Below are 26,989 nucleotides of genomic sequence, written 5' to 3'. Positions count from 1 at the left end.
AGAGGTGACCGCAACTAGTATGTAATTTTTGATTATGACCGCAACTAGTACACACCGTAATAAAACATTTTAAATTAGTACCTATTCTTATTTAAAATTTTAATTTTTCTTAGAATTTTGATCTGTTTACCTTTTATAAATACCTATATAATTAAAAAGCTTGACAATTTTATACACGGTTCTAAATTAGTTGTTCTTACAGCAATCTAAAAAATATCAATACATATGCATGTCGAATTCAAATGTTGAATTAAAAAATTGAATGTTTTAATGAAAAATATTATATTTATTAATAATTATAATTAAATTTATTCTTGTAATCCATAAAATATTATTTTCAAAAATAAAATATGATTGTGCTCTGGTAAATTTATTGTGTCAGTAAAAGTTGCATATTTTTTTGCAATTATATTTTTAGTTATATATTCTTACATACAACATACTTATACATACTTATATAAAATGGTATACTTAGCATTAGCATTTTAAGAGAACAATACAAAGAATCAATACCTTCATGTTACACTGTTATTTGTTACGCATTTGTAAGACTAGAGATAAAAATATAAACGCCCCTTCAGCCTTCTTAAAAACTAAAGAATTTAAATTTACGAAAACAAAATATAGTAGTATATCACTATAATATAGTATAATGTAAACCTACCAAAACAAATAAATCTCAAGTTTCCTACATTGATCATGTAAACTGTAAAGGTATTGTATAAAAACATTGATGATAGTATATCTTTCAAACGATATTTTAAAAATAAAAAAATGTTTTTGTACCTTTAAATTCTGTAAATACAATATTTTGTAAATGTGAGTTAGTATAAAAATATACCATATTAATATATTATACTACGTAAGTGCTAACGTACTGCAACTCTCGCAGGTTAGCTATTATTAAAAGCATTTTTATTTTATTGAAGAAAACATTTATGAATAAAATATGTAATTATACAACATCCAAAAGTATGTATTGGTACTTTTTTTTTTAATGTTTAGTCATTTTTTTATACAGACAAAACTGTATAAACGTGGGATTTGAACAATACATTTGTACATTTTGACATTTTGTGATTTGTATATTATGTATTGATAGTAATGTAGTGGTCTGTGATTTTTGCACACATAAATATAATCATAAATCGCACCATATGTGTCTACTTTGTACGTACCCACAGACGTTAACAACTATTGTGGGTACTTATGTACATTTCAACGCAAAATTCCGGCTTTGTACCGGAATAGTAGCATATTTTTTTAGCACCTAAATTATATTATTATATCTATATAAACATCATACATACCATTAACTCACACATACAAACATACATACAGTGGCTTTAATTTTTAACACATATAATTACTGTCCTCATGTCAAACATAATTACGTATCTACCCATATAAATAATATTTACCGTGACTGGAGCAATAATATATAAGTGTTTCCATTACGTAAATTAAGTCGATTATCATGTCCAACGCCGATGCGTATAAATAATATCGGCACATATTAAGCGCATTTAGTACGTATCTATCTAAGCACAAAACGGTATTCGAAAATTCAGCCAAAAGGATAAGTCAATAATATAATGTATAGGTACGCTGCAATACTATATAAATCATATATTATATTTTGTATTTTGTTAGGATTTACAATCTTCGAGATTATAAGTTAAACAAATTACCATATCGTTGCATTTTTCAATTCAAAATAATAAATATAAGTATGATATAAATTTAATTATCGAGACATACAACATTTTTATATACTTACCTACCTACGACATTTTAGTGTACATCATATAAGTATTGGTGTTTTAGACTTTAGAATTTATAGAATTAACTCAACTGTTTTTTTAACGTGGGTAGTTATTACTTATTATAGTATTTTAGGGGGAAAATATGGATTTAGTATTTTATATTAACATATATAAGCATCAATTTTATACGATCACATCTTTTATTTATTGGAACCTTTTAAGCCAAAGTCATGCCTTGAAAGCATAGGCGTGCGCACGGGGGGTTCCGGGTATGCCTGGGCACCCCCCGAGATGTAATTGGGGCCCTAAAATTTAAGTCCTATAGCATATATATGGGTCCGTATTTTAACTAATGATACTAGAATAAAAATGATATTTTTTCTAAAATATGTTGTAAAAAATTATGTTTTGGGATAAAAAAAATAATACAACTAAAATATTTTAAATTTGCGTGGTAAAACTTATTATGATTATAACAGCTAGATGATTATTGACTACAAACGTAAAAATAATAAATAAAATATATTGCAATTATCTTGAAAATAGATTTTAGATCCAACTATCTAATGAAATATTATATAACTTGGTATACTAGTAATACTACTGATTAATATGTGATATAATTTCAGTAATGTTTATTCAGGCATTATAATTTATTAAAATATGTACATGTCTTGTTAAAAGAGGGCCCAAATTAAGAAAAAGACCCGAAAAAATTGTAGGCACCCCCGAAATTCAGGTTTGCGCACGCCTATGCTTGCAGAAAGGAGAAGATTTTGAGGGTTCAATTATAACCGTTAAAATTAGAAATTTTAAGTTCATATTTCCTTATTTTTGAGTGCACAATAGTGCATGTATCTTTTTATTTTAGTGCATTCAATTCACACTTCACAGCCCGCCTAATTATAACGTAATACATAACTGCAGTTTATACCGTAGGGCGTAGACGTACAATAAGTCTTATATGTTATGGTTTATATACAAACTGTACGCACTTCGGATGTATATGATAATAAATAATATAGGTACTATAAATTCTCAATTATTAGGTATATACTTATATGGAATATAGATATATGTAATGCAATTAATATAATGATGAGTAATAACTTAAGAGTCGATGAACGTTTTTCAGAGGAGATCGTTAATAAGAGTTACGTATTATATTATCATTACCTACGTCGAAAACAACATCGTATAACAAATTATGAAGCGTAGTGCCGCTGCAGTGATGGCGGCGGTCGCGTTATTGCAGGCGGCCAGCGGTCTGGCGATGCGACGCCGGCTGCGGGACCTGGCGCTAGACGACGAGGCTCACCGGACCCGACTTGCCCGTCTGGCCGGGTCAGTTAACAAGATAATCGACGAGTACCTGGGCACTAGGTCGGTAGTGATGTTCGCGGACGAGGTGAGCCGCAGCGAGCTGGGCCAGCGGCTGCTGGTCGACATGGGCCACCCCAGGCTGCTGGTGCAGTCGTCGGCGGCCACCGACGCGCGGCTAGCCAACGGGCTGGTCGTGTACCTGCAACGCGGCCAAGCGCAGCACCGGGACGGCCGGTCGACGGATTACGATACGGTGTTGGGCCGGCTGCCGTCCAGCGATCACTCGCGGCACATGGTGCTGTGGGACGGTGCGCAGCGGCCGGGCGACCGCGTCGATCTGCACCGCATCCAAATGCTGTTCGAGGCGTTCTGGCACCATCAGCTCGTCGACGTGGCCGTCCTGGTGCCTATGTACACCGGCAGCATACGCGTGTATACGTTCAACCCGTACACCGGGTCACGGTGCAACGGGGCTGGTCCGCCGATCATGATTAACGTCTGGAGCAGCTGGGCGGACGCTTTCATCAGGGCCGACAGAGTGTTCGGCATGAACAACAAGCTGAAAGACTTGCACAAGTATAATCATATTATATTATGTATATAATAATCGCTATTATTGACTATTATTACGGTTAAGTGTCGGAAAATCAAGAATCTCGGGGGGGGGGGGGGGATAAAAATGAATTAACATCATAATCCATCGCTAAAGTATGTATTCGTACACATTTGAGCTTTAAATATTAAATATCTATATTTTAATAATATAAAATAATTGTGTTTGTATACAGTGTGATCACGATTTAAGGTACTACTAAATATATTAGCCGAATGACTTTGTATTAAAATAAATATTTTAGAGGGCCTAGGGGGTACTTAAATACACATTTATTTATGATTTTCAAAGTTTTTACATTTTTGGTGTGCGCATACGCAATACGCATACGCATTTTTTTACATGGAAACACTATTTTTTTTTTTTACATATTCGGATAGATTATTTTTTAAAACGTTTTTTGTGTAAAAAGTTTTTTTCTATTTACAAAATTGGCCAAGTTAGAGAAGTCACTATTGTAATTCTATTATAGTAGTCAACTAAACAAAAATTATCACATACTCAAGATATCCATCCGGATGACATACGATAATATTACATTATTATTTGTAAACAAATAAGGTAAATTAAAAATTTATTTTATTATACCCAGTGGTTATAAATTATAATTGAAAATTTCGTTAAACACGAACTATATAATATATGCATTAACTCAAATGGTGACAGCTCTAACTTGGTCAATTTTTTAAATAGAAAAACGTTTTAAAAAATAATAATCTATCCGAATATGTAAAAACAAAATAGTGTTTCCATAAAAAAAAAATGTGAGTTGTACCTATTGCGCATGCACACACCAAAAGTGTAAAAAATTTTAAAATCATAATTAAATGTGTATTTAAGTACCCCCTAAGCCCTCTAAAATATTTACTTCAATACAAGGTCATTCAGCTGAGATATTTAGTGGTACCTTAAAATTTTCATTTTTTGTTTTAAACCAGTTATTTTGAAAAATATTTAATTTTTTTAATTTTTGGCCTTTCTTCCCACAAGATACCAACTACATTCAATTTGTTACCAGAAACCAACCATAACGTTTAAAATTAAAGCACTTTTATTGTCCCAAAAGGCGATGAATTGAATTTCTCGATTAACGAGAAAATAACACATCATAGTAAAATCAATACATTTATCAATCAACCACAAAATCTCAAAATATAGATATATACATTGTACATTTCATTAATTTCATGTATTTTCCACATTAATTTATTAATACACTTTTATACATTCCACACTTTGTGCGACAAGTCTCCATATATGATATATGTTTGTACCTACCTACTTTTTAATCTATATACTCATAGTTATTTAAATATAAAATTGGTTAAGTAAGTACGACAATAATATACCTCTAGCTAATATTTTATTTGAAGTCATTTATTTTGAATTTTTGATGAACTGAATCCTTGTTTAATAATTTAATTGTTGTTTCAAGTGCACACCTTCCAATAGGAATGTAGGATTAGTAAAATCAATATAAAATATAACCATATGTATACCTAAAGCATGCTTAGTGCCTACCAACATATAAGGATACCTAGATAATAAACATATTTTCCTATTATTATTATTATTATTCAGATGTCCGTTGAAATGCTTGGGCATACACAGGCCACCCGTGTCAACGATAGTACAAACTGAGAAAGGCTTCCAACTGTCGGGGTCAGGTTTGCGCATCATCAATTTCATGCAGGAGTACATGAACTTCACCGGTATCGTGACCATGGCCATAGGACATTCAGGGGTGCATTTCATCTCCGAGACAGCCTTATCGGACAACGATAGTTCACCGGTTGGCATGAAGGTGAAACATAGAAAGGCGGACTTGGCGTTCGGTCGATTCACGAGAATTTTCGACAGCGAGTCCGACGTGGAATTTATCAAGGAAGACCAGATGGACTGTTTCACGTGGGGCTTGCCCAGCGGCATTGGTCACGACCCAACGCTGTGGATCAACTACGTGGCGGAATTTTCACTAGTCACCTGGATATTGATCATACTGAGCATAGTATTGGCGTTCGGTGTAGTCGTCGCCCTCTCGCAGCTCACGTACACGCTGCAACGGCCGGCGGACACGGTCCACGGTCCGTGGAGTCCGTTATTCATTCTGTTCTACACGTACGGTACGTTCATCGGCGCTCCCATCAAAGTCACCCCCAAATCATGCGCACTACAAGTGTTTCTGTCCAACTGGTTGCTGTACTGTCTGGTGGTGACGAGCGCGTACCAGGCGTATTTGGGTAGTCTTATAACCATACCACAAACGACGCCCGAAATCAACGACCAGCGTACGTTGTTGAGGACCGGCTTGAACTTAGTAGGCAGACAAGATATGTACTATTTGATCAACTCGTCGGCAGGCTCTAGCAACGATTTCAAAGAGTTGGTCGATCGCTATCAGATACTACCTCCCGAAGACTTCGGCCACTTCATCCAGAGGATATTATTGAAAAGAGACACAGCCGTCCTGGCATCCAAACGCGAACTGATATTTTACGCACAAAGATATAAGACCATATTTAACGACTCGAGACACCTACACGTCTTGCCCACATGCACAATCGAATCATACTCGTCGACATTTATGCTGAGAAAGGGATCGCCGTTTCGGCATAGAATTAGCACCATTATGTCACGACTCTCAGAAACGGGAATTATGCAGCAATGGGACAGGGAAAACCTTAAAGAAGAACTGGTGCACAATATTGTGTTTACCGAGGACACGATTCTTTCTATGTCACAATCTTTCGGGGCGTTTGTGGTTTTATTTTTTGGTTTGTTTTTGGGCTTCTGTGCGTTTATTGGCGAAATTGTTGTGTACCTTATAAATACATTTTGCATAAGGCATACAAAACAATTCGTGTTCATAAACTGACTACAAAACATAACAAACTAGATTAAACCTACAATGAATAACAACATATTTGAAATCAATAATACAAAATTAGCTGTACTATATAGCTGTATAATTTATTAATTTAATTAATAAACATTTTATATTAGATTCTGCTGACAAATAAATTGCAAGCTAACAATAATCCTATGAATAAAAACAAAAATGTATTCAATTAGAGAATGTCATATTATGTTGATGTATTATTAAAGTCTACATGGGACCGTAAACTCTCTGAGGCATAAGCTAAAAGGGTTTGAGCAGCTTGCTGTGTTGCTAAATAATCTCGAGTTTCGTTCATCCAATCATCTGCTATTATTTTAGCACCTCCCTTCAATAAATACATATACTGCAAGGCCTGATAATAATTGTCTCGTTCTATCCAATATCTAAAAAAAAAGTTTAAATTACACAATGTATATTATTATAGAATAATATCTGAAATTACCTGGCTCGTTGGAGAATATCAATATTATTCAATTCATTAACATTAATAGGTGCATTGTTTAGTTCTTCTTCAGAAATTGGTATAGGGGATTTAAAGGTGAAAATTGTAAATACAAATGATGTTACCAAATCAAATAGTTTCACATTGGTAGCTGGTACTAAAGCCATGTGAAAAGCCTTATCTTCAACATTAAGAAATCTGTCCTTTAATGTTTCTTCTGTATAAATACCTCGAGTTAACACTCTTTCAGGTATTGTATTCAACAATTCTTTAATTATTTTATGGTTTTCTAAATTAAAATAGTACAAATATAGAACAACATAGTTTTTTACTTTGTTTCAAAATATTCATACATACCACCTCCTGAATTTTTAATATTATTTACTAAATCTTGTAAAGGTATTAATTCATGTTTTGAATCATTTTGATAAGTATCAATCGCTGAAAACAATGACTGGCAGGCTTTCCATAAGTAAAATGATTCATTAAGTTTTTCTCGTTTTTTTGAATGCTCTGAAACAATGAAATAAATTTTAATGACCACATAATAAGTGTCTTTAAAACTGATTAGTTACAAAATTTGAAATAGTCTGTTTTGTACTTTATTCGGGTTTTATTAAAATAATAAAAAACTTTATTAAGTATACCTAATTACAACAATGTTATTAAAATAACATATTTTATATTGTTTATGTAAGTGATATTTATTAAATAATTAAAGGATATTTCATAATAATGTTTATTTATCAATATAAGTAAACACAAAATAGTCTAAATTTAACATTTTATTATTTGAATTTTTTTTTAAAGAAAAAAAACTAATTTCATATTGATACCTATTATATAAAATGTTTCAGTATTTAAAAATACAAAAATTAAATTAAGATAGTACAATCAAGAAGTATCACCTATTAAGTGTTATTGTATTGATGAGGTTTAACAGATACAGTTATGAACTAAGTACCTTTTACTGCATCATTTATGCCATTCATAACAGCAATCATGTTCGACACTTGTTCTTTATATTTAAGCTTCTCAATTTCAGCTTTCTCAGAGTATTCTAAATTTACACGGCGTTCAACTTCCTTTTCAGCTAAATTGGCAGCTTCTTTTAAATGATCCATGTGCACTTCAGTTTGATATCTCAATTGTTCCTTGAATTTTGCCTCACTATTTGCCTTTGATCCAAAGCTCTAAAGAAAAAATTAATTAATTAAATACTATCATATTATTAAGCAACTCCTTACTTCATTGATAAAATTATTCATATGCCTTCTACGATTTTTTTCCACTTGAAATCCTAAAACTTTATCGATGGCTTCAGGTTTACCATTTTTTAATGCATGAACAACATCATTTACTTGTTCTTCGCCAATTATCTAAAGAAAGAAATAATAACCTTATGAGGTATAATTAATTGAAATATTGAAACAATTAGCACTGTAGTTATTTGTATAACTTTATTTCAAAGTGTTACTGACATGTTTAACTATTCTCTAGTATAATTTTCAGAACATAATTTGTATAAAAACTTCAAATAATTAACATGGTGTCTAGCAAAAATGTGCATTATCATTCAATATATAATATAATATATACAAAAAAATAAATAAATATTAATAAAATAAAATAATTTATAAATTTACTTCTTGTTTAAACAATTCATTTTGATAAAACATTAATTTTTGAGTTATGTAATCAACAAACACTTTAAATTCAGCATCTGTCAACTTCAAATTTTTATCGTCGAGTCTTACATGAGGAAATAATGATTGTAACTCTTCCTAAGAAAATTAACAATGCAATCATTAAAAACAGTATACCAGTTAAAACAATAATATCAATCATTATAATAAAAAAAATTTAGAAAATTGATAACTTACTGAGAATTGTTTTCTAATATTCATAACTTGTCCATTATATTTATTAAATAATAATAAGTCTTCTTTTTCAGTTTCAAAATTCTTTTCCAATGTTTTAATCTCAGTTTTTAATTTCATAATATTATTTTTAATAGTTTCTTTTTCTTCATTTGTAAAATCATTTTTAGAATCATCCAATGAATATTGCATTTGATCTAAACGCTTCCTAATTTATTACAAAACAAATAAAATGTTAATAAATTTAACACTAAAATTATTACAAAATTACCTAGCTTCATGAGCATTTACTCTAGCAGTTTGAAAGAGTTCATCCTTTTCCAAACTAGCTTTTTGTAATTTTTTCAAAATAATAGTATTGTGTTTATGAGAAACATTATTAACAGTTCCATTTGCTAGTTCATAATAGCCTACAAATAAAGTTTCGTAAAGAATAAAACTTATTAGATTAATAGAAATAAAAATAACAATAATACAAACAAAATATTGCAATGTTAATCTAGTACTCTAAACAGTTTTTATTTAGTTATTTAAAATAGCTTTACAAAGGAAAAATAAACTGCTTTCCAAAAATGTTCAAAAGATCATCAAGTGTAAGAATAATAAAAGTATTTGTCATATTGAACAAATAGCCTGGTATTTTCTTAAATAATTAAAATGCAATAATATTATTAACTCACTTTTTAATGCATCCAATGCTTCAGAATAAGAATTTGAAACTTCATTAATTATTAAAGTTGCTTCACTTTTTATTTTTGTAAAGTTCGATGTATCTTTTTCAGTTTTAATTCCTAAAATGTTTTTTTTTCCAGTTAATTCCTTTTCTATTAAAAAAAAAGTGTATGTAAATATAAAATGGTAAATTAATAGTTATATGAAATAATAAATACCATAAATATCATTAATTTGTTTAAACAATTTCTATTATAAGTTACCTAATGGTTTATCTGTTTTTGCGGAAATTGTTTGTGATCCTTTTGATTCAAGTTTCGAAGGTGTTGATTTTGTAACATTTACATTCTGTTTATTAATTGGAAGATCTTGTCTAAAATGAATAACCATTCAAATTAATACAAAATATTATACACACATTTTTAATTTATTTAAAATTCTATAAGAAAACCCAACATCAATATTTTTATGTAAATTATCTACAAATAAAGTAGATTCAACTTGGATTAAAATACATTTCTAACATAAAAGTAGCAAATTTAAAAAAAGATACATGTTTCTATAGCTTAGTTTTCACAAATATAATAAATATTTATATTTATTTTTAATCATAGATTAACCTTACTAATAATTATGATTTGTTTTTAGTTCTGCATAGTATAAACACTAATTTGTATATTAAAAATACTCACTTGGGTTTTAAATTGTTTGGTATATCATTTATGACTTTATCTTCAAATAATAATAGTTTTAAAAGTTCATCTGAACCATATACATTAGTTTTTAACCACTGTCTAAATTTTGTATCATATTTAGCATAAACAACAATGGAACTAAATCCAAAAATAAGTGATCCAAATGCATATTTCCCTACATTTGATTTTCTGCCAACAAAAATTATAATCTGTAAACTATAAAATTAAACAAGGTGTCTATGATGTGATGTTAGCATACCCAGAACTTGAGGAATCCGCATGAACATATCTATAGCACAATGCTTTTTTATGTGCTAAAGACTTCCCTAATTGAAGTTTAACACCAGATGAAATCTGAAAAGAAAAAAAGAAAAATTTTAATATTAAATACACTTTATGTATCTATACTCTATAGTATCTTGTTTAATCTTAGGAATACTTACTTTTGAACACCGTTGCAAATTTAACATGTTTAGTGACCTAAAACCTTTTTAAAGTAATTAATTATTCTAGTGGTTGACACTTATTCATTTATCTAAACAATGTTAATGACAAATCGACAAACATGAAATGAATAATAAGAAACGGCAATCAGCTTTGAGTAATTGCAAATTTACTCGACCGTCGACCACGGACCAATCGACCAACTTAGGTGCCTTTTTTTAAGTTGATAACACAATATAAACTGATAATTGATAGATTGACAAGACCCCAAGGACATTAAATTTCAAATTCGAGATTTCAAATTTCAGATTCAAGATAGTGTATTATCATAGACCTTATACTATAATATAAGGTATGTATAAGGTGTATGTGTATTATCCACAAATCACAATTAAAATAATGATAACATACAGATTATTATTTTATTAATGTCTTTAATGTTAATGTTGGCAGACTTCGATTTTTCATTAAGGTAGCACTGCTTATCATTGAAAAATTGTAAACAAAACACAACTTCTTGTATTCTTTAATTCAGCTTAGCTAGTTTACCGACTTTTTGAAAGACGTATTTTATACTTTTTATGTTTAATTCCGAAATATTTTTATCTAACACATATTTTTAATAAGTTTAAACTTAATTTAAGATCTCTAATTATGTTAGATACAGGTAATTAATATGATAAATACTTGAGAATCCATTATAATAATTGGTTAATTATAATTTTTAGACAATGAAAATGAATATAAGAGACTAATGACGGGCACTATGAAAACTCAAAAACATAATCTTCGTACACGGTTTTGCCAAAAAGTACTAACATCTATTGTAACCTATTAAGAAACACCATGTTTATCAAACAAGTAATTATTCACGGTTTCAAGAGTTACCGTGAACAAACAGTTGTTGAGCCATTTGACAAGAGACACAATGTTGTTGTTGGCCGAAATGGCTCGGGAAAAAGTAATTTCTTTTATGCTATTCAGTTTGTGCTCAGTGATGAGTTTTCTCATCTTCGACCGGAACAGCGTCAAGCATTGTTACATGAAGGTACTGGACCTAAAGTTAATTCTGCATATGTGGAAATCATTTTTGACAATACAGACAATCGACTACCAATTGACAAGGAAGAGGTAGTATTAAGAAGGGTTATTGGTGTTAAAAAAGACCAATATTTCTTGAATAAAAAAATGGTACCAAGAAGTGATGTTACTAATTTATTGGAATCTGCTGGATTTTCTCATTCAAATCCTTATTATATAGTTAAGCAAGGTAAAATTAATCAAATGGCAACATCCCCTGATTCACATAGACTCAAGTTATTAAGAGAAGTAGCTGGTACTCGTGTTTATGACGAACGAAAAGAAGAATCAATTGAGATATTAAAAGACACTCAGACAAAATTAGATAAAATAGTAGAATTTATAAAAACTATTGAAGATCGTTTAAGTACATTGGAAGAAGAAAAGGAAGAATTAAAAGAATATCAAATATGGGATAAAAAAAGAAGAACTTTGGAATATTGTATTCATGATAGAGAACTTAAAGAAACTCAAAGAAAATTAGAAGAATTAGATAGCCGAATGAGTAATGTTGATGAAGAACAAAAACGTCTTACTGCAAAAGTTAAAGAAGCAGCACATGAAGCTAAAAAATCAACCAAACACTTACGTGATGCCAAACGCCTAGTACACAGTGTCAAAGAAGACAAAGATACTTTAAATTTAGAACAACAGGAATTGATTAAACAAAAAACCAAATTAGATTTTACAATTAAAGATCTTACTGATGAAGTGCAAGGTGATAATAATTCTAGAGAAAGGGCTGTCAGAGAATTAGAAAAGTTACAAGAAACTATTAAAACAAAAGAATCAGACTTGCAAGAAATAAAACCTAAATATGAAGCTCAAAAGAAAAAAGAAGAAAGTTGTACTAGAGAACTTGGACTTAAGGAACAAAAACGTAAGGAATTATATGCTAAACAAGGACGTGGAAGTCAATTTGCATCCAAGGAAGATAGAGATCAATGGATTCAAAAAGAATTAAAATCTTTAACCAAACAAATTAAAGATAAAACTGATCATAAAGAAAAATTAACAGAAGATTTAAAAAAAGACGCTGAACGTTTATTAGAACTTGAGAATTTGGTGCATAGTAACTCAACTGAATTAGAAAAACAAAGAACTGCAATCGATGAATATAATAAACGATACTATGAACTGAAAAAAAACAAGGACCAATATCACAGTCAAAGAAATGAATTATGGCGTAAAGAGAATACATTGCAACAAACTTATTCAACATTGAAAGAAGAATTAGGTAAAGCTGATCAGTTACTTCGAAGTATGGCTGGTAAAGCAATTTTAAATGGAAGAGATAGTGTGCGTAAAGTCTTAGAAATTTTTAAAGAACGTGGTGGAACTCAAGCCAATCTTGCTAAACAATATTATGGCCAAGTAATTGAAAATTTTGATTGTGATGAAAGCATACAGACTGCTGTTGAAGTGACTGCTGGTGGAAGAATGTTTAATCATATTGTTGATTCTGATAAGATTGGAACACAAATTTTAAAAGAAATAAATAATCAGAATTTACCTGGTGAAGTAACATTTATGCCTCTTAATAGATTAACTACCAGGACAATAAAATATCCACAGTCCAAAGATGCCATTCCAATGGTAAATAAATTGAATTATGAATCTCATTTAGATAAAGCTATGAGATTTATTTTTGGCAAGACTCTGATATGTCGGAATTTAGAAATAGCTACGAGTATATCTAAGCAAAGTATGTTAGATTGTATTACAATTGATGGAGATCAAGTATCATCAAGTGGTACGCTTACAGGGGGTTATTTTAAAAATGTCCGATCTAAATTAGAAATCCAAAAGCAACGTAATGAATTAATGAGTCAAATAAAAGAATCCGAAGAGCAGTTGACTGTACTTAGAACACAATTAAATGATGTTGAAGGGAATGTTAATTTAGTCATGGCAGATATGCAAAAAACTGAAACCAAGAACAGTAAAGCTAAAGGAAATTTTGACAAATTAAAAGGAGATATCAGACTTATTAAAGAAGAAATGGTTGGAATTGAAAGATATAGAGTGACAAAAGAAAGATTACTTGTAACTGCATCTTCAAATTTAGAAGCAATGCAAACTACAAGATCTGGTCTTGAATCTGAATTACACCAAGAACTTATGGCACAATTATCTGTCACTGATCAAAAGGAAATGGATAAACTTAATAATGACATTAAACAATTGACACAAGAGAATAAAACTGCATTTTCAATGCGTATGAAATTAGAAGCAGACAAGAACAAATTAGAAAATCTATTAACTAACAATTTGATTCGTCGTAGAGATGAATTGTTACAAGCATTACAAGAAATATCGGTTGAAGAACGTAAACGTACATTAGAAAGTAGTAGGCTAGAATTAAATGCTATAGAAAAAAAGTTAGACACAATTAATATAGATATGAAAAATATTGACACCAAAGTACATGAAGCGGTTAAAAGACAAAAGAAATGCCAAGAAGAATTGGACAAGTGGAAAATTCAAGAAAAAGAAGCTCAGGATAAACTTGAAAATGAATCTAAAGATCTTTGTAAAGTATCTTCTAAGCAAGAAATGTTACGTAAAAAATTAGAAGAATCAGAATCTAAAATCAATGATCTTGGAGCTTTACCCAATACTGATCTGGTTACTAAATATATGTCTTATTCTTCAAAAAATTTATTTAAAGAGTTAGAAAAAGCTAATAGTCACTTAAAACGTTTTAGTCATGTCAATAAAAAAGCGTTGGATCAATTTATAAATTTTTCAGAACAAAAGGAAAAACTCGTTTCAAGAAAACAAGAACTTGACCGTGGTTATGAAAAAATAGAGCAGCTTATGAATGTCTTAGAACAACGGAAATGTGATGCAATACAATCAACATTTAAACAAGTATCCAAATATTTTTCTTATGTATTTTCCAAACTTGTACCTGCTGGTCATGCAAAACTAGTCATGAAAACTGTCGGGGGTGAAGAATCAACAACAATTAATATGCGAGATGAAACCAGCGTTGGTAACTATTCTGGCGTCATGATTAAAGTGTCATTTGTTGGACAAGGAGGTGAAATGCGGGAAATGAATCAACTATCAGGTGGTCAAAAATCTCTTGTAGCATTAGGTTTAATATTTGCTATTCAAAAGTGTGACCCTGCTCCGTTCTACTTGTTTGATGAAATTGACCAAGCATTAGATCCTCAACACAGGAAATCTGTTGCTGATATGATACATGAAATGTCTTCAGAAGCACAGTTCATTACTACAACGTTTAGGCCAGAGTTGCTGCAACATGCGCATAAGTTTTATGGTGTTAAGTTCCGTAATAAAGTAAGCCATGTGGAATGTGTTACCAGGGAGGATGCACACGATTTTGTGGAAGATGATACAACTCACGGGTAATAGATTATTATTATATACACTTCATCTCAAAAGCTTAAATTGTGTAAAAAATACAAATTTTAATATTTAATCAAGCTGTTTAAATTAAATCACATCAAAACTAATTTTAGTCTAGCCATTGTTGTCCATATTGTTTGAATCATATGTAGTGTACCTACCTAAAACATTAAGTGAGTATTTTTTATTTATAGTGATTATAGATATTAATATATTTTCAGCATATTACATTGAGTTACATTAAAATTCTACCAAATATTAAGAAACACATGTTAACAATTCATGTCCAATACCTATTAGATATAAGATAATGACTCGCACTTTTCATTGAATATATGTATTGTTTTACGTATTAACTAGATTACTAAACTATTAGCATAATCACTATTTTGTTGGAACGTAATGGAATTCCTTTTACAGTTTTATTCTACCATAGCACTACACATAACAAGCATATTTGCTAATCAGTAACCATCAATCGTACTAACATAGTAGAATCTTGATAGTTGAAATCCAAAGAGATAAAAACAAATTGTAATTATCGATATATATTTCATATTATTGTACAAGATTTTTTTTTTTCTTTAATTATCGCAATTCAACATTGATTTATAAATTGAATTTTTGTTTTTTACTTACCTCTTAATGATAAGATACCTAATAAATATATTATTACAGTGAGTAGTTTTTATAATATGCTGTAAATTTATTGAGGAATTTATTAACTTTAAACAATAGACACACAATATTGTATAATATTAACATTAACCAACATTGAATTATTGTAATTTTTGTAACAATTTTGACATATATTATTAAGTTTGCAACTTTATATACTATAATTATGAATAGTTAATTATAATTCTTAAAATGTAATTGATTTATTTTCCAGATAGATATTAGTTTAGTAATGTATAGTATCAAATTGAGATACTTGGCTTAAAGTTGTTAAATTTTATTTTTATTTTCCACATGATTAAATTTTACAGGAATTCAATTCACAAAAAAACCTTAATATCAAAATATTTCATTTAAATAACATTAAGTTTGCTATAAAACATCCTTTAATTGAAATATTTTTATAATAAATACAATTTCACGTTGAATTGTTTTTATTTTAAAATACTATTATGTTTCTAGAACGCCATTTTGTATGCAGTATTCAATTTAAATCTTATAAATTATAATATTTTAACATAAATAATTATTAATAAATATTAGAATTGGTTTTAATATTTATATGATAAAAAATGTATACTGGACTAAATATTACATATTAATTTTTACAATTATCCATGGCTAATGGTCAAGTTGTCAAAGCAAAAAAAAGATCTATTAAAAATTTAAAATAATTTGAAAATGTGATCAATAAAATATTATTAATTTAATTTTTTTGTTTTATCGTTGTTTAATACATGATATTTTTCAATTTAAGTTTGTTTTAATTTGAAATATTTTGATGAGCTATTTGATAAACATTTTTGTTAATTATTGTGATTGATATTTGTCATAAAAATGATCAAAATTATAAATAATTATTGTAAGAATTAATTTTTATTTAAAAATACAGTTATATTATTACAATGTTGCTACTTTTAAGTAAATTAATTTCTTTGCAAAAATTAAATTTTGAATTTTTTATTCTTGGATGTGAACATTTATATATTAACCTATGTAAAATACTTTGAATATAGTTTTAATTAAAATTGTGTTGTTTTTTTTTTCAATGGATATTTAATGGTAGAGAAATAAGATTTGGGATTCGAAATAAAAATCACACAAAATGTTTGCAAAAACGAATATTGTTATACAATATACACATTATATTATACTCAATAACAGAGTTCTAAATTAAATATAACAAAATATCTAACCCCATATTCCAAAACTATCTTTTATTGTATCTTTGTTATCTCTTCTTTGGCGATTTACAGCACTAGCTTCGCCTTTAGCAAGATTTCGATGTCTTACTGCAGCTCTTTCTCGTTTTGCTAATGCTTTTTTCACTCTATCCCTAATTACTTCTGGTGGTATAGTAGTAGCTGTTGACATACTTCGAACACTATGTATATCTGAATAACATACTTTTGATGATGCAACACTTTCACAATCATCATTTTCACTTAATGATACATATTCTTCAGATTCTGATTTTACATTATCTGGCTTTTCTTGAGCTGGTGGGACAGTAGAGTTACCAAGAACCGTCGAAGATTCTTCTTTCATTAATTCAGCTACTCGTTCTGCTAAATGTTCTACTTCCTCTTTTTCATTTTCATAAAAATCACTTTCTTCTCCTGATCCTTCTTCGATACTATCAACCATACCCAATTCATGCAATAAAAATTGGTCCATATTTTTTGTAAAACCACTAGCTGATACTTCTACATCTAAAAATTCTTCTCGGCTATTGAAATGAAAATTATAAATTCAAAGTAAATAGAAAATAGAAAACATATAAAATAATTTTTATTTAATTTTAAATATTACTCACACAATATCTTCAAATGTTGGATATAAATGGCTTTCATAGTTAAATCTTTTTTTGAAAAATTCTCTAATGCATTTAACATCTCTATCAAAATACCTTGAAAAAAATTAAAGAAGTTGAATTAATTTTTCAAGATTTTGACAATATATTGTTATATTTTGTTTTAATATCAACCAGTATTAAGTTAAATAAGAAATCAATTACTAATAATTAGACTGTGTTTTCCAGATATTCATTCTGTCGTGTACATTATGTATGCGAATATGTATAAAATTAAATAATAAATATATATGTATCTACATACAGCAGTGTTGATTATCTACATATAAATTATTCATACACTACACATTTTTGAAAAAAAAATGTATTTCTGAATGTTATGTTTAAATTAATTATAATAGGTAGTAGGTACATACTTTTAAAATTACATACATATCTTTATTATTATACTTACACTTTATATATACAGTATGAACATTTCATATTAAATAATATTTAACATTTAAATTCATGTTCATTTATACTTATAATAATTGTTTAATTATCTACACTCCCATCAATCCCTATTAGTGTAGAATGTAGATAATCATCACACTACTTTTTTTTACTTATATGTAACGTTATTACTTTATTAGTTAGTTTAAATATTTATCTAAATGATTTTATTTATATGACTCTTCTTGTACACCATTGATACTTAAATGTAACAGTTACATATAACCTACGGATCTATAGTTAAATCTAGAATAGGACACATATTTTTGTGTATTGTACGCAATGATCAATGAAAGATTAACATGTAACTGATGTTCATTACCATATCGAAACATACAACCATAGCAAAACAAAGCTTGTAAACCATAAATTTTAATTTTATGTTAATTCACAATGACAGCCTTAAATTTTATAAATCTTTAATAAAAGCCACATTTAAGGAATGACACTTAAATATTATGGTAATTAATTAAAGTAATTAAATGGGTCAAAAGCAAAAAAAATATTAGTACATTTCAAAATAACCGAGAAAAAAATGAAGGAAAACTGGAATTTTACTTAAAATCTATTTTTTTAAGTAAAAATCCATAAAATCTTTAACTTGTATAGCTTAAATTTTTAAAACAGTTCATAATTTAACTAAAGATGTACACACAATTATGTTTTTTATAGAAATTTGAAGTTCAGATTTGAACAATGTTAATTATTTTGTTATAATTAAAAAAAAAATATTCATAGGGAATTACAACAACTAATACAATTATGCATACGATGCAATGCATAAATGAATAATAGATGAAAAACTTCTATACTAACATTTCAGCATTAACATGAGTAACTGACACCATTTGTGGGAAATCAATTACGACTGGTTTTTCCTCATCATTAATCATTATATTAAATTCATTGAAATCACCGTGTATAACTCCATGTTGAGCAAAACGAACAATTAGATTCATGAGATCGTCATACAAATTTTCTACATTATCAACTTCATAAAGACGGCATCTAAATCATTTAAAAAATGAAAACTTGGTTTAAAAAAAAAGTTATAGTAATTTCCTAATATTTAAGTATAGAAAAGAAAAATACTCACAATGGATGTCCATTTACTAATTCCATAAGCACACAATGACGATTGACATCAATTGGTTTTGGAACAGGAAAATCTCTTTTTGATAATGCTTCCATGTAAGCATACTCTTTTGTAGCTGAAATCCTTGACAAATACAGCCAGCCAGCCTTGTGGCGATGTGCATGGTAATCTCGTTTTTCTTTTAAATTACGAAAACATGTTCTCCCTAATCTAAATAATGACAAAGAAATACATAATATAAAGTCACATTTTAAATAATGAAAGTTAAATATTCAAAAATACCTATGTAATTTTAAGCATATTGGTTTATCTTCAGGATCAGCAACAACATAAATATTTGATTCTTTACCAACACCAATCTGATTACCAAATGATGATATAAGTTGACGCGAAGTAAGTGTTTTCAGTGCCAAATAGTCATAACCAGTATTAGTTAACCTATAGCCATCATCTAAATAACAAATATATTTTCTTTTTAGTTTTTATTAACATTATAGATATTATTATTTATGTATAATACTACAATATAAAAAATATTGTTTTATAAATATTTGAGGTTTAATTAATGAGAACATAAGCTGATAATACATTAACAATTTTTAAAATAATTTAAGTCATAATACACTCATAAAAAAAATAATATTTAGACTTACAAAATATAGTTTGTAGTCCATTATGTGACCTACTCAGACGCGGACGGGTAAAAAAGGGCACAGAATGCTATATATTATATAGTATATAATTTAAAGGGCAAATAACAAAAATGTTTGAGATAAATTTATTTTCCCCTCCCCTAACTTAATGTTACATAGTGTTAATAATAAATTAATAAGGTAATGTATAACAAAAACTGCTCAAACTGATTAACCTATTTCCTTAATGGCTACGTAAATGTATTCTTTATGATTGTTATTTATATTTTATAAATAATAGATCTACCTACAACTTTATTAGAGGATTGTAACTTTCGCCTTCAAAATTCACATTCATTTTAAGTAGAGTAATTAAGGTACATTTATAGTAATAGGGAAAATTATATTTTAGAGCAAGGGATGCTGTACTATCCCAGCCAGTCAGCGTCTACCTACTAATTAAATTATTTTATACAATTAAATTTTCAACAATTTCAGATAAGATTATTATCAGTGGCATATTTTGAGCTATTTTTTGTGGGATGTCCAAAATATCTCTAAATGATGTTGACAAATTCGAATAATTCCTGGATATTCCCAATTAACTATAAACTTAGCTTAAAAACATACCACAAAAAGTATTATTGAATAAAATTAATTTCACTTTTGTAATTTGAATATAAATACTCGCATTTTGATAGTCATGAACTCATGGATAAAATACTAATAGAATAAAAAATAAAAACAATTTTCATTTATACTAATTTAAATGACAAATGACAAAAGTTAAAAGAATATAACTAAACCGCTATAGTTTTAGGAGCATTAAATGTCAATGAAATATTCAAGCCAGTTTAAATAACCATGGATTACACTTACACACCAGACAGTAAACCAGCAACAGTTTTGAATACACAAAAATTAGTTGTTACATGTTACTTAAATAAAATCTGAGAACAATATAAAAACTAATGGTGCTTCTTCTTTGCTCACAAGAGATCTTCAGGAAGAAAGGTGATATTCCTTACACATCAAACTAAAGAAGTAATTTTTGAACATTTTCTTCAATACCTTAAATTGATATTTATAAAAGTAATAAGATGGGTCAAATTTCAATGATAATTCACATAATTTACATTCAACTTTGATGGTAAGTCTTAAATTAGACCACTCAATCACCAAATACAATTTGCATCTAAAGATTCATAAATCAATTTATTACTCTAAATTTTTAATTTCTTTAGGAATTCTTATTGATTGTATTTTCTTAAGTTTCCAAAGGTTATTCAAAAGATAATATAAAATAATAATAATTTTTAACTACTATTTAGTTGTTTTTGTAAATCAACACCAATAAAACAAACCAAAATACTTACAATGCTTTCCTCTTTCATATGACAGTAGTCTATGTTTACAAAGTTCCTTTAAGATTTTGTGTACACCACCATGATGTAGATTAGCAATTGAAGCAGCCAATGAAGCTGGAACTAGTTCATGGTTTTTCATTCCCATTTCAATCTGTTTAGTATATATATAAACATGATAACTACATATTTTTCCACTCAAGTGTTTACTAAACATATTTCTAAATTGAATCATACTTACGGCAGTCAAAACTCTAAAGTCTTCTCGAGTCAAGTAACGGAGCATAGTCACGTTTAACTTCCCCATAATTAAAACTGTTCGTACTAAAATGTCACGAGTTTGCCTTTAGTGCCTTTGCTCTTTTGCAATTAGATGATATTGTTATGGAAATCGTATATTTATATCATTAATGGTATCCGCTTAGTTTTTATTATTATTTGTAAACGAGTAATGTATAGGTACGTACTACATAACTACAACTATACAACTGTGAAATGTAAATACTAAATAATATGATATGCACAGTCTTCGTCTTGTATGAGCACAAAACCGCAAAGAATAAAGATCGTGGTCTGAAACTCTGAAACGTGAATATTATCAATTATTCTAATCACAAGTCATAACATGAAAAACTAATAGTTTTTAAAAACATAACCTTAAACTTAAGTTTGGAGTTTACTAAGTTTACTTCAATAGTTGAGATAACAATGTTTATGCGTTATTAGTATACCTAATAAAGTAAAAAAGACCTAATAAAGTAAAACTAATATTTATTATTTTTTAACCGTCAAAGACAGAAGTCTACAAATACAACAGTGTTTTGTAATTTACCAGTGTTCAATTTTGTAAAAAAAAAACAATAATAATGCCGTATGCTAATCAACCTTCCGTGCACATATCTGAACTGACTACTGACTCAATTAAATTTCAAATTGAAGACACCGATCTAAGCGTTGCGAATAGTTTACGTAGAGTTTTCATCGCCGAAACGCCGACATTAGCCATCGATTGGGTACAGCTGGATTCTAATTCTACAGTGTTAAGTGACGAGTTTATAGCATCCCGTATTGGTCTCATACCATTGACATCAGATGAAATAGTCGACCGCCTACAGTACTCCAGAGATTGCACATGCTCAGACTTCTGTCACGACTGCAGTGTTGAATTCAACCTGAATGTAAAATGTTCAGAAGAGATGACAAGACATGTAACTACTGCAGATTTGGTAAGCAATAATCCACGTGTAGTACCGGTTACTTCAAGGAACCAAGATAGTGATATTAATGAATATGGAGAAAAAGATGATATACTTATTGTTAAATTACGTAAAGGACAAGAATTAAAAATTAGAGCATTTGCTAAAAAGGGATTTGGCAAAGAGCATGCTAAATGGAATCCAACTACAGGTGTAAGCTTTGAATATGACCCAGACAACACAATGCGACATACATTGTTCCCTAAGCCAGATGAATGGCCTAAAAGTGAATATTCAGAACTCAATGAGGATCAGCACGAAGGACAATACAACTGGAGAGCCAAACCTAATAAGTTTTTCTTCAATGTAGAAAGCTGTGGATCATTAAAGCCTGAAAATATTGTTCTAATGGGAGTTGCTGCACTTAAAAATAAATTATCAAATCTTCAAACACAATTCACACAAGAAATGGATGCACTCGCTATAAATTAATTTTAATGTATAGATTTAATTGTTTCTAGTGCTTACTATACTCAAAAAAAACCCTTAATATAATGATATGTAATACTTATATTTTTAAAGTTAACATTAATTAAAATTTAAAATAAATAACGATTTATCTACCTATATATAGTTAATTTTATTATTTTTGAATGTTTCTACCATGTATCATGTATGATAAATCTATTCAAAATACTATAGTAAGATAAAAGATAATATTTACTAAGATATAGCCATAAGTACTTTCATATTTGCTAACAGCAGAATGTAATTAGTAACTGATCATTAATAATTGAGGTAAGATATAATGGCACTAAATATTTAATTATAATATTATGTACATAAAAAATAAATTCCAAATACCCCTAAATAAAATAAATCATTAAATTTAAAACTAAAAGCTTATATTATATTTTCCATCTTGAAAGCCCGTCTCCCACTTCATAAAAAGAAATTTTAAAACATCATAACATCAAAGATTTTCAACTCGAAGGGTGGTTTTTAATAGAAAATTTAATCTAGTTGGTAATTAGGGAAGTCAACAGTAAATACCTAGTATACTTAGTAATAATATCCTAGTAATTTTCAAAATAATCCACAATAACAAAATTAAATTAGAGAAAATGGGAATTATACAGTGATGTGTTTACAGGGTAGGCCAACTAGGTCCGGGTCTACCCACCAATTTGTACTTGGTCCGAGAAAAAAAAATGTTCAAAAGGTCTATTGTAAACTCGTCCGTGTTTTTTACAGGTAAAAAAGATTGACGTGTAAAGTCGGCCCAAATAAAAATAAACATAAAATTGTCTTATAATATTTTTGAGAACCATTTAGAATTACCCAGAGAACAACATGAGGAGTCCATTCTCATTATCCTCCAAAAATTATTTTCATATTATTATTCATGTTATAGAATTCGTGATACAAATATAAAATTTTGTAAAAATGTAGTTAAAATGTTTCAATGTTGGATTTAATTTGAGTATTCGGTACAAAAAATATAAGTGAAATATATTTATGTAAAATTGTAAGTGTAAAAATATAAGTAAAATTTATTGTAGTGTAAAAGTGTAATACATAATGTAAGGTTATAATATAAATCTATTTTTTTAAAGTAAAAAGCCATTATGTTCGACGTATTCACTTTCCGATATTTCCTTATTTTTATATTTTGTTAGTGTCAAAATTATCGGACCGAGATTTACAACCTAAGTAAGTAACTTTATTATCTAAAATGTCCGGACCGAAACTGCAGGAGTATTTTTAATATGTTTATAAATACAATAATACAAAGTAGTAATCCACTATACTAAGTACCTATATCATTATAGCTTTGTTATAAGTGATATATTGTTTTGAGGCAATCTTCTATCGACTATCAATAATTCTTTGGCACCGCCACTTTACAAATTACAATGATATAATACCTACCGGCTACTGCCCCTACCTAGTAGTATGTGTATACGGACATACGGTATACTTTAGACCGGGGGTCTAATTTTTAAGGAGGTCCGTTTACTCCGTTTTGAAACTTACTATACTGGCCACGGTCCATAACAGTGTTAATAATTTACACACATTAATAAATACATTTTTTTTTTAAATAGTATTTACATTGATTTATTTATGCATTTGTTCAATACAGATTAATTAAATTGTTTTGTCATAATATAAATTTTAAAATCTACTTTGCGGATAAGGGTCCGAAAAAAAAGTGTTTGTGGGCAGTTGGTGACCCCTGCTTTAGACTATAGTATAACCATATATATTTATAACACATTAACTCATTAACACTGTGTATAGACGTATAGTAGTGTTATTAATTTATGGTATAACTGAGGTAGGTATATATACCGCACCTATTTCTTCAAACCACGGACCTTTCGGACTCACTGTGTGAACCATCATCAAAGTCCTTGTATACAGTGTTATACCTATTTAAATTATTAATTATAACTAGCCAGCCAAAAAAGAGATATGGAAGGAGGTATTCTGAAAATGTGACTTTGAGAGCGCCAAGTAAACCAGCTCAAGAATAGAAATGACAGAAGAAGAAGAACGGTAAGCAATGCTAGCGCAATTCCACCCCATACGATGTTCATAAAGAGGCGAAAAATTCAAAGAACTTACTACCTATACTAATAATTAGTATGTATAAGTACATCAACCACAACTAAATTACTAAAATTATTAAAAGTAAATGTTAAGAATTGTCTTTACTATCATTTTTAATACTTCTATAAATTCGATCAGCTTTCAGTGCTTCCACTAAATTTTTCCATTAATTTGGTCAATTTCAATCCTACTTATTCATCGACAACTCTTATATCTTGCATCATTACTCTATCTAGCCATCGCTGTCTAAGTCTTCTACGAGGTTGTTTACCGAGTAAATTTTTGCAAGCTACTAAGCTTTATTAGTTTTCCGTCAGTCATAATTGAAAAAAAAAAATGAAAAATATAAATATATTAAAAATTCCTGTTAATAAAAAAATATTTTCTTTTAGATTAAATATTTATATGATAATTTTACAAATAATGTAAAAAATGTCCTATACATATTACTTACCTATATAGTTCTAGATACTATAGTTATTATTATAAGTACCTACGTGACATAGAATTAATTTAAAAAACTATATACCTATTAAAAATTCTTGTTAAAAATAGTAAATTTGTTTACAAATCATATTATAATAACTACGTGGTCCTATTCTTCTGCCGGCTGACTTAAATAATGCGACCTTAGTCAATAGTCATACTATCACAGTCCACAGACTTTTATGTAAACCCTCGTAGAGTAATAATAAAGTACCTAGTATAAATAAAATATAGCTTATAATTATTATTTATAAATAAATATTTTGAACATTTCATAGATATAAAATAATAATAAATCAATAAATGTAATGAAAAAAATTGGGTAGGTAGTAGGTACCTATCGCTTTGCTGTATATAGTAGAGATGGCGAGTAGACTACTATAATGAATGTGTTAAATTTGAATGCAATGACAGGTATCATTGTATACGAAAAACGATTCTAAACGGAGATGATTTGTAAGTCAAGGATAATTAGTAGGATATATTATATTATTACCTACAGCATAGATTAAATACACACAGTATTTAATCTGTGCCTATATTTAAATGGTAATATATATCATAATTTTACTAGATTTTATAATAAAATAAATTTCATACGCTCATAAAATGTTTTCTATATTAACGCTGGGGTTTTCTTTTTACAGTTATTTGAAGAAAAAGTTATGGAGAACCTTGTGTTGGGTATTTTAACCTTAGATATATATTACAAAAATTTTATGAATATTCAACTTCAAAATTCCTTGTAAATTTTCGCGATTTTGACATGTTTTGTGAGCATTTGAACTTTTAATGCTTAAAACAAAAATTGTGACTAACGATTTTTGATTTTTTTTTACTACAATAAGAATAACTTATAATAAACCTTTAATTAAATTTTAAAGAGTTTTTGAAAACCAAATTTTGTTATCGGCATTTCAAGAAAAAAAATTTAGAAAACTCGAAAATTTCAATGCTCTATAAATAGTTTAAAAAAATTCTAAATATTTTGAAAATTTAATCGTAAATAGATAAACATTATATACAATATAAAAATTTGGTAAAAGTTTCAAGTATTTACAATTATTCATTTTTGAGTTACAGCAAAATCAAAAAATCGATTTTGTCGAAAAGTGGTTATGCGTAAAGACTCCCGTTTTTCCATTATTTTCTCAAGGTTTTTTCTGACGCTTTTGAAAACTACTGGAAATTGTTTACTTTTGACCCCCCCCCCCCCCCCAAAGTACCAAATAGATTCAATTTTCTTTTCAAAGCGGGACTGAAGTAAAAAATCAAAGCATAATTACTACTCCAAAAGTCCAAAACGTAATGACAGACACAAAAATAAAAAAAATAAAAACCACACATCATTGTAAAATCAATACATTCATCACTCCGTTCAGAATCTAAAAGTTTATTTAATTACAAAAAATAACTAAAAT

General features: G+C 28.6%; 5 protein-coding genes across 6 annotated transcripts; 3 read left to right on the top strand and 2 right to left on the bottom strand.

The window, feature by feature from the left end:
- The first annotated feature begins 1,541 nt into the window (after positions 1-1,541).
- Positions 1,542-6,706, top strand: LOC132917090 (uncharacterized). Its single transcript, XM_060977642.1, has 3 exons — positions 1,542-1,603; positions 2,902-3,665; positions 5,284-6,706. The coding sequence occupies exons 2-3, from the start codon at positions 2,974-2,976 to the stop codon at positions 6,575-6,577; spliced, it is 1,986 nt and encodes a 661-aa protein (XP_060833625.1). The 5' UTR covers positions 1,542-1,603; positions 2,902-2,973; the 3' UTR covers positions 6,578-6,706.
- LOC132917089 (MICOS complex subunit Mic60-like) lies at positions 6,647-11,018 on the bottom strand. Of its 2 annotated transcripts, none has more exons than XM_060977641.1 (13): positions 10,734-11,018; positions 10,550-10,644; positions 10,288-10,479; positions 9,859-9,968; positions 9,604-9,714; positions 9,195-9,333; positions 8,927-9,131; positions 8,690-8,827; positions 8,291-8,422; positions 8,008-8,236; positions 7,401-7,556; positions 7,044-7,332; positions 6,647-6,984 (listed from the first exon to the last, which is right to left on the bottom strand). In XM_060977641.1, the coding sequence occupies exons 1-13, from the start codon at positions 10,758-10,760 to the stop codon at positions 6,786-6,788; spliced, it is 2,022 nt and encodes a 673-aa protein (XP_060833624.1). In that variant the 5' UTR covers positions 10,761-11,018; the 3' UTR covers positions 6,647-6,785. The 2 variants fall into 2 exon arrangements, with proteins under 2 accessions (XP_060833624.1, XP_060833623.1); XM_060977640.1 differs by having other exon boundaries at positions 9,604-9,747; positions 10,734-11,016.
- A 224-nt stretch (positions 11,019-11,242) lies between these two features.
- Positions 11,243-16,898, top strand: LOC132917088 (structural maintenance of chromosomes protein 3-like). The gene is made up of 2 exons (XM_060977638.1): positions 11,243-11,401; positions 11,463-16,898. The coding sequence occupies exon 2, from the start codon at positions 11,581-11,583 to the stop codon at positions 15,193-15,195; it is 3,615 nt and encodes a 1,204-aa protein (XP_060833621.1). The 5' UTR covers positions 11,243-11,401; positions 11,463-11,580; the 3' UTR covers positions 15,196-16,898.
- A 78-nt stretch (positions 16,899-16,976) lies between these two features.
- Positions 16,977-21,869, bottom strand: LOC132917091 (serine/threonine-protein kinase RIO2). The gene is made up of 7 exons (XM_060977643.1): positions 21,512-21,869; positions 21,283-21,424; positions 19,557-19,725; positions 19,275-19,484; positions 18,995-19,186; positions 17,687-17,779; positions 16,977-17,599 (listed from the first exon to the last, which is right to left on the bottom strand). The coding sequence occupies exons 1-7, from the start codon at positions 21,575-21,577 to the stop codon at positions 17,062-17,064; spliced, it is 1,410 nt and encodes a 469-aa protein (XP_060833626.1). The 5' UTR covers positions 21,578-21,869; the 3' UTR covers positions 16,977-17,061.
- An 87-nt stretch (positions 21,870-21,956) lies between these two features.
- Positions 21,957-23,095, top strand: LOC132917092 (DNA-directed RNA polymerase II subunit RPB3). Its single transcript, XM_060977644.1, has one exon. The coding sequence runs from the start codon at positions 22,137-22,139 to the stop codon at positions 22,956-22,958; it is 822 nt and encodes a 273-aa protein (XP_060833627.1). The 5' UTR covers positions 21,957-22,136; the 3' UTR covers positions 22,959-23,095.
- Positions 23,096-26,989: the final 3,894 nt, after the last annotated feature.

The sequence above is a fragment of the Rhopalosiphum padi genome, chromosome 1, assembly GCF_020882245.1.
Source record: "Rhopalosiphum padi isolate XX-2018 chromosome 1, ASM2088224v1, whole genome shotgun sequence".
In the NCBI taxonomy this organism is placed as follows: Eukaryota; Metazoa; Arthropoda; class Insecta; order Hemiptera; family Aphididae; genus Rhopalosiphum; species Rhopalosiphum padi.
The sequence above is the reverse complement of the archived record's forward strand: the minus strand, read 5'-3'. Positions and strand labels throughout refer to the sequence as shown.

Bases quoted from the DNA above. Each gene is read 5' to 3' on its own strand.
- LOC132917090 (XM_060977642.1), top strand. From the start codon at position 2,974: ATGAAGCGTAGTGCCGCTGCAGTGATGGCGGCGGTCGCGTTATTGCAG. The intron at 3,666-5,283 runs GTATAATCATAT...ATTATTATTCAG, and splicing joins AAGCTGAAAGACTTGCACAA to ATGTCCGTTGAAATGCTTGG.
- LOC132917089 (XM_060977640.1), bottom strand. From the start codon at position 10,760: ATGTTAAATTTGCAACGGTGTTCAAAA. The intron at 8,237-8,290 runs GTAAGGAGTTGC...TTTTTTCTTTAG, and splicing joins TGAATAATTTTATCAATGAA to AGCTTTGGATCAAAGGCAAA. The intron at 6,985-7,043 runs GTAATTTCAGAT...CTTTTTTTTTAG, and splicing joins GATATTCTCCAACGAGCCAG to ATATTGGATAGAACGAGACA.
- LOC132917088 (XM_060977638.1), top strand. From the start codon at position 11,581: ATGTTTATCAAACAAGTAATTATTCACGGTTTCAAGAGTTACCGTGAA.
- LOC132917091 (XM_060977643.1), bottom strand. From the start codon at position 21,577: ATGGGGAAGTTAAACGTGACTATGCTCCGTTACTTGACTCGAGAAGAC. The intron at 19,726-21,282 runs GTAAGTATTTTG...TTTGTTATTTAG, and splicing joins ATATGAAAGAGGAAAGCATT to ATGATGGCTATAGGTTAACT. The intron at 19,187-19,274 runs GTGAGTATTTTT...TAAATGATTTAG, and splicing joins TTAGTAAATGGACATCCATT to ATGCCGTCTTTATGAAGTTG.
- LOC132917092 (XM_060977644.1), top strand. From the start codon at position 22,137: ATGCCGTATGCTAATCAACCTTCCGTGCACATATCTGAACTGACTACT.